Here is a 6,647-nt window from a genome sequence, read left to right on the forward strand (position 1 = left end):
ATAAGAAACCTTCTTCCTGTTTGTCTCGGACAAAATGGCAGTCAACATTTAAGTGTTTAGTTCTTTCATGGAAGACGGGGTTCATAGCAATGTTTTGGGCTGCTTTATTGTCACAATAGAGAGGAATATGCAGTGGTACAGTTACTTGCATATCTTGTAGTAGAGCAGCTAGCCAAACTATTTCACTGGTTGTGTATGACATGCTGCAGTATTCTGCTTCTGTAGAGCTCTTACTGACAGTCTTTTGTTTTTTCGTTTTCCATGATATTAATGCATTGCCCAAGAACATACAATAACCACTGAGAGACCTAGAACTAAACGGACATTGTGCCCAATCTGTATCAATATATGCCCTGAGTGTCATATCAGACTGTGCAAGATAGAATAACCCTAAGTTTACAGTAGATTTCAGATATTTTACTACATGTAGAGCAGCAATAAGGTGTGTCACTCTTGGCTGAGTAAAAAATTGGCTCAAATGCTGAACAAAATGTGAAATGTCAGGCCTGCTCAGACTTAAATATAACATTCTCCCTATCAATCTCCTGTATTGTTCAGGATCTGACAGTAATTCTCCTTTTTCAATGCTCAACTGTAGTCCCTTAGGTAGAGGGAACTCAGTGGTTGAGCAATTTTCCATTCTTATATCCTTAAGAATATCAAGAATGTATTTTCTTTGGTTTATAAGTATACCTTTGTCACTCCTGGCAATTTCCAGTCTAAGGAAATACCTAGCTGGACCTAAATCTTTGATGGTAAACTTTGTATGCAACCCATCTTTCACCTTTTGGATCTGTTCTTTATTACTTCCTATGAGCAACACATCATCTACATAGACTAAAGCAACAAGAAATGCTTCAGATTTTGCATCCTCTCTTGTAAACAAGGAGTAGTCATGTCTGGATTGCTTAAATCCTATGCCAAGCAAATATTTTGTAAGATCCTTGTTCCATTGCCTTGAGGCTTATTTTAACCCATATAATGATCTCTTTAGCTTGCATACTTGACCTGGTTTAGCCTTTGTATAACCTTGAGGCACTGTCATATAGACTTCTTCATCTAGATATCCATGTAGAAAAGCATTATTGATATCTAATTGATGAAAGGGCCATTGTTTAGCAGATGCAAGAGCAATCAGAGTTCTCACTGTGGTGAACTTAGCAACTGGTGAGAATGTGTCTTTGTAATCCCTGTCTTTCAGTTGGTTATAGCCTTTGGATACTAGTCTAGCCTTGTACCTCTCAATGGTACCATCTGCTTTGTGTTTAATTTTATAAACCCATTTATGCCCTATTGCTTGTGACCAAGTGGTAACTCAGTTAGCTCCCATGTCTCTGTCCTTTCCAATGCCTCCAACTCCATTTTCATAGCTTCAATGCACTTTGAATTTTAACTGCTTGAGCATAATGAGTGGGTTCAAGCTCAGCAATAACATTGGATAAAGAAGCCACATACTCTTGATCAAACTGAATGAGATCAGTTAATATAGATGCATGCAGTGCTTGTCTTGCTTGATCAAAAGTAGATCTAGTGGGAAGCTTTATGCTGCATTGATAATCCTTAAATTTTCCTGTAGGGATAACAGGTCTGGTAGGCCTCCTTACTACAGTTTTAGTACTAGTGGGGATATCAGAACCTGTAGACCCAGGGGCCATTGCAGGAGTAGTTGATGTTGTGTTAGGTATTGGTAGATCAACAGTGGGTGTAAAAGTCTGATCTGCTGTCCTTGTACCATCAACTACTGATGAAGGAATATCAGTACTGGCTACAACTAAAGTTACATTATTTGGTCTTTGAAAAATAAGATGCTGCGATGCACCAGGATTAACCGTAGTCAGTGGATCATCAGAATTATTTTTGTCTGATGTGTTATGGGAATTATTCACTTGAACTCTCTTGAAGGGAAATATGTCCTCCTGAAACTTCACATCCCTACTAAAAAAACACTTGTGTGTCTCTAGATCATAAACTTTGTACCCTTTCTTGACAAATGGGTAACCAATCATAATACATCTCCTTGCTTTTCCTGCAAATTTATCAGGCCGTCCTAATGGAATACTTGCATAACATAGACATCCAAATACCCTTAACTTTTCATATTTGGGTTTTTCTTGAAACAAAATTTCATATGGAGTTTTCCAATTAAAGACTTTGGTTGGCATTTTATTTATGAGATATGTAGCAGCCAAAACACAATCTCCCCAAAACTTTGCAGGTAAATTAGCATGTAACTTTACAGATCTAGCTGTTTCTATGAGGTGCCTATGTTTCCTCTCAACACGGCCATTTTGCTGTGGTCTACCTACCATGCTAGTTTGATGAATGATACCCTTATTAGAGAACATTTCATGGCATTGTGCTTGAATAAATTCAGACCCATTATTACTTCTAAACACCTTGAATTTTTTCTCAAACTGTGTGTTGATCTGATTTAAAAACTGATTAATAAGAGCTGGTACTTGCATTTTATTCTGGAGTAGATAAATCCAGGTAGACCTAGAACAATCATCAACCAGTGTAAGAAAATAACTTGCACCATTTAAAGCAAGTGTCTTATAAGGACCCCATAATTCAGCATGTAGTAAATCAAATGGAGCATGAGCATGTGAAAGACTTCTTGTATAAGGAAGATCATGATGCTTGGCAATAGCACAAGTTTCACAATGAAACTGTTTAAGAGCATATTCATTCAATCCCACTACATGCCTTAACTTCTCAAAAGATGTATGACCCAGTCTATCATGAATTAGCCGAGTTTCAATAGTCTTTACATTGAACACTTGTCTACTAACAGTATTCTGAAGATTTCTAAACCTACAACTACTTGTTCTAGTACTCCTGCCAGTTAAGCTTCCTGCTACTGGTTTATTCCTGCCAGCCATGCTCCCTGTTGCTGGTCTAAGCTTGTAGAGACCTCCCATCCGTCTAGCTCTTCCCAAAATGTTCCTACTTTAAAGGTCATGTAAGATACATTCAGTAGGAGTGAAAATGGCTGTCATTTTAGACTGTTCAACAAGCTTACTAACAGAGAGAAGATTCTGTCTAAAACCAGGAATAACTAGAACATCCAATTTAATTGTAGGAGTTAAAACAACTCTTCCCATTTGGTAAACAAATTTGATACTACCATCTGGTAGGGCAACAATAAGAGGCTTCTCTAATTTCTGAATATTACTCAAAATTGATATTTGAGATGTCATATGGTCTGACGCCCCAGTATCAACAATCCAATTAAAAGTATCAAAACAGCTGACCACAGCATTGGACCAACCAAATTTACCTGCAAAACTTGCAGTGGCTGTAGAACTAGTGCTGGTCTTGTCACTCAGATTTTGCATTACTTTCTGCACAACTGAGTCAACAATACCATTAACCATGTTAGAATCAAAAGCAGAATTAACTTGTGAATGTGGAGCAAAATCCATTAAAGGGTCATCCTGTATATAATCATTATACTGCAAGACATCAGCATTGTTTGCATTTCTGCCAGAATAACCTCCTCTAGTAGAGCCTTCCCTAGGATAACCACCTCTACCTCTACCTCTAATGCCCATGCTTTGTTTATACCAAGTGCAAATAGACTGAATATGGCCCTTTTTACCACAGAAAGAACAGGTTTTCAGTTGATAACACTCATCAATTGAGTGCCCTTTCCTGTTACATTGTGTACACTTCTTGACCACAACTTCATTATCAGAAACTGCTGTATTATCAATCTTGGCCTTTTTAGCATCTGGTTGCCTGACCTCAGCATTAGCAACATAGGCATTTGCCTCAGCAAGCACATCAACAGCATCAGAAACTTGTTTCTGCCTTTCAATCTTTTGAAGCAAAGACAATGCTTTGTTCAGAGGTGGTAATGGCTCCATAGACAAAATATTGGTCTTAACACCCTCATACCCACTATTTGATCCCATTAAAAACTGTATTAACTTGGTGTGAGTGTCACTGTCAAGAATTCTTTTGAGTAGCTGACAAGTACAAGCTGATAAAGCTCCACAAGTACAGATGGGAATAGGGTCAAGAGTGTCAAGATTCTCCCATGTCCTCTTGAGATTACTGTAATACTCAACCAGTGGTGTATTACCCTGACTAATAGCATTCAAATCCTTACGCAACTGATATATTTCTATTGCATTAACATCACCATACCTCTCAATCATCTCATCCCATAAATCTTTAGATGAATTAGCATATGACATATTTTCTTTAATATCATCATCCATAGAATTACGCATCCAATGCCTAACCAGGATGTCACATCTCATCCATTGATGGTACTTTTTATCAGAAATATCAGGTTTCTTAACAGACCCATCAATGAACCCTTCTTTGTTTTTTGAAATCAAAGCAACATAAGTATCCCTTTTCCAACTCAGAAAATTTTACCATTGAACTTGTAATCAATCAGTTTTAAGCATGGTTGATCATTAGTTGATAGAAATAATGGATCCTCAAAGAAAGCATATGGAGAAACATCAGAAGTATTGACTGATTCAGGCATGATGATATCGTGTAACAAGAATAGAAAACAGAATGATATGAAGGAATCAAGAAATAAACTTGATAATAATAATTGTGAATGAAGAAATCGATACCAGAATGATCCAAGAAGATGAATATACGGCGGAAGAAAGAACTAATAACCCAGAAACGAACGAGCGATTGATACCATATGAAACTAGATTGATGAAATAAGCTTGATAGAAAACATTGATAATCAGCAGAGAATATTTGAGAGTTTATTATTGATGATATTTTGTGTAATACAAGTGTTTCTGATAATAGGAGGGTGATGTTCTATATATAGTAGTTAGTTAGGTCGGTTAGAGCTAACTAGAGTTTGTTAGGATTAATTGGTTACAGCTCTAGTTAGTTAGATATATGCCTAACTACCTTTATATGTTCTCACTACGTACGCTGTGGCACACACTCTTGATATTTTTGGCTCATTCTCTGGCATGGTGGCTAACACTAACAAGACTAATATTTAACTTGGTGAAGTTAAAAGTGGATAACAAATAGATGATCATGAAACTCACTGGATATTTTGAAGTTGCATTCCTATTTAGGTGTCTTGGACTCCCTCTAGCTCCGTGACGGTAAACTTAGCTTGCCAATGTACAATGCCTTAATTTGTAAAATCCAACAATATGTTAATGAGAAAATGCACAAACTGGAACTAAGTGAAGATGCTACCTGTCATATTTCTAGGCATGAGGTGGAGAGCTTGGATCATGCGTTCTTTGATTGCTGCTACAGTAAGCAGATCCTTCATCTTATGGGAAAGAGAGTAGGTATCACGCTTTCTCATCATGACTCAGCTCAGTGGAGATTACAAATGACAGGATCAAAACTTCAAAAAGCTTTGATCAATGTGATATACAAGGCCTGTGTAATACTACGGTTTTTCATGTCTATGGGTACACTATCGAGTGGGACTTACTCTGTCGAGTAAGTATGTTTTTATACGAAACAGTAGGATACCTGATGGGTACTCTATCGAGTATGTGTGACACTCGATCGAGTAAGGGTCACTCGATCGAGTAAGTCACTTACTCGATCGAGTAAGTGTGTTTTACGGGTTTGTTTAGTCGGGGTTTTGTTAATAACGCGAGATTAATATAAAAGGCTTCCGTCATTATTCTTAAACACTTTTTAACATTCTAAAAACCTTTCAAGAGAAGAACAACAGTTACGTAGTTTGCATCCCTCGCGTTGTTAGCAAATCCCAAGGCTAGGATCGTCGGATTGTCTTGTTCGTTATACCGTTGTGATCATCGTGTCAAGGATAAATTCCTTGTATAATTTTTATAGCGTTTTGCTGAGTTTGATTAAAACCCTAATTGGGTAATGTTGGGGGATTTTGGGAGTATTATGGTGTGTTGGTAGTAATTGTATGTGTGCATGTTATAGGAGGAGGATTCGTAGAGGAGAAGTTCTGATTAGCTGCTAGACGGTCTCGTGTGATTGCTATTCCAGGTAGGGTTTCCCTACTCAGTATTTATTACATAGTTTTGTTGTTGTTGTTGATTGTGTTATTGTATAACAAGTTGGATTGGGTTTTAGAATTGGTGATGGTTGGTAGTATAATGTGGTTATTGTATATCGTCTGTGGTTTGCGAGGTGCGTCCTCGGCTGAGTGGAGTCACTTGCGGGAGTGGCTTCACGCCCTTGAATTGATTTGCCTTCTGTGGAACCCGCCACAAAAGGGGATGTGCACATTAAGGAACATGGGCTCATCGCTCAGATGAGATGAGCGGGGCTTAGGTGGGAACGGCTGCAGTCCCCCACTGGCGGTGTGGAGTACTTGTTGCGATGAGTACTCTGGCAGGACTACACACTTTAGTGTGTAGTCAGGTGTGTGGTGATGAGACAGAGTTGTGTTGATTGATTGGTTTGTAATGTTGTTTTGTTGCAGCTGTTTGTTTTGTGTAATCAGTACTGACCCCGTTTAAATGTTTTAAAAACTGTGGCGATCTATTCAGGGATGGTGAACACTTATTGAGCAGGTATGAGTTGATGCGAATGGGATAGCTGGGTTGAGTCATCACGAGCTGTGTTAGAAGTCTTCCGCTGTGTCGAACACCGTTTCAGTTGTTTAGTTGGTTTAGCTTTTTGTGAACAGTTGTACTTTTTACTTTATC

At 38.1% G+C, this 6,647-nt stretch overlaps 1 protein-coding gene across 1 annotated transcript; it reads right to left on the reverse strand.

The window, feature by feature from the left end:
* Positions 1–2,951: 2,951 nt before the first annotated feature.
* LOC141608163 (uncharacterized) lies at positions 2,952–4,226 on the reverse strand. The gene has a single exon (XM_074427525.1). It carries the CDS (start codon positions 4,224–4,226, stop codon positions 2,952–2,954), a length of 1,275 nt encoding a protein of 424 aa, XP_074283626.1.
* Positions 4,227–6,647: the final 2,421 nt, after the last annotated feature.

Source organism: Silene latifolia, chromosome 10, assembly GCF_048544455.1.
Source record: "Silene latifolia isolate original U9 population chromosome 10, ASM4854445v1, whole genome shotgun sequence".
Taxonomy (NCBI): Eukaryota; Viridiplantae; Streptophyta; class Magnoliopsida; order Caryophyllales; family Caryophyllaceae; genus Silene; species Silene latifolia.

Coding starts and splice junctions, on each gene's coding strand:
- LOC141608163 (XM_074427525.1), bottom strand. CDS start 4,226: ATGGATGATGATATTAAAGAAAATATGTCATATGCTAATTCATCTAAA.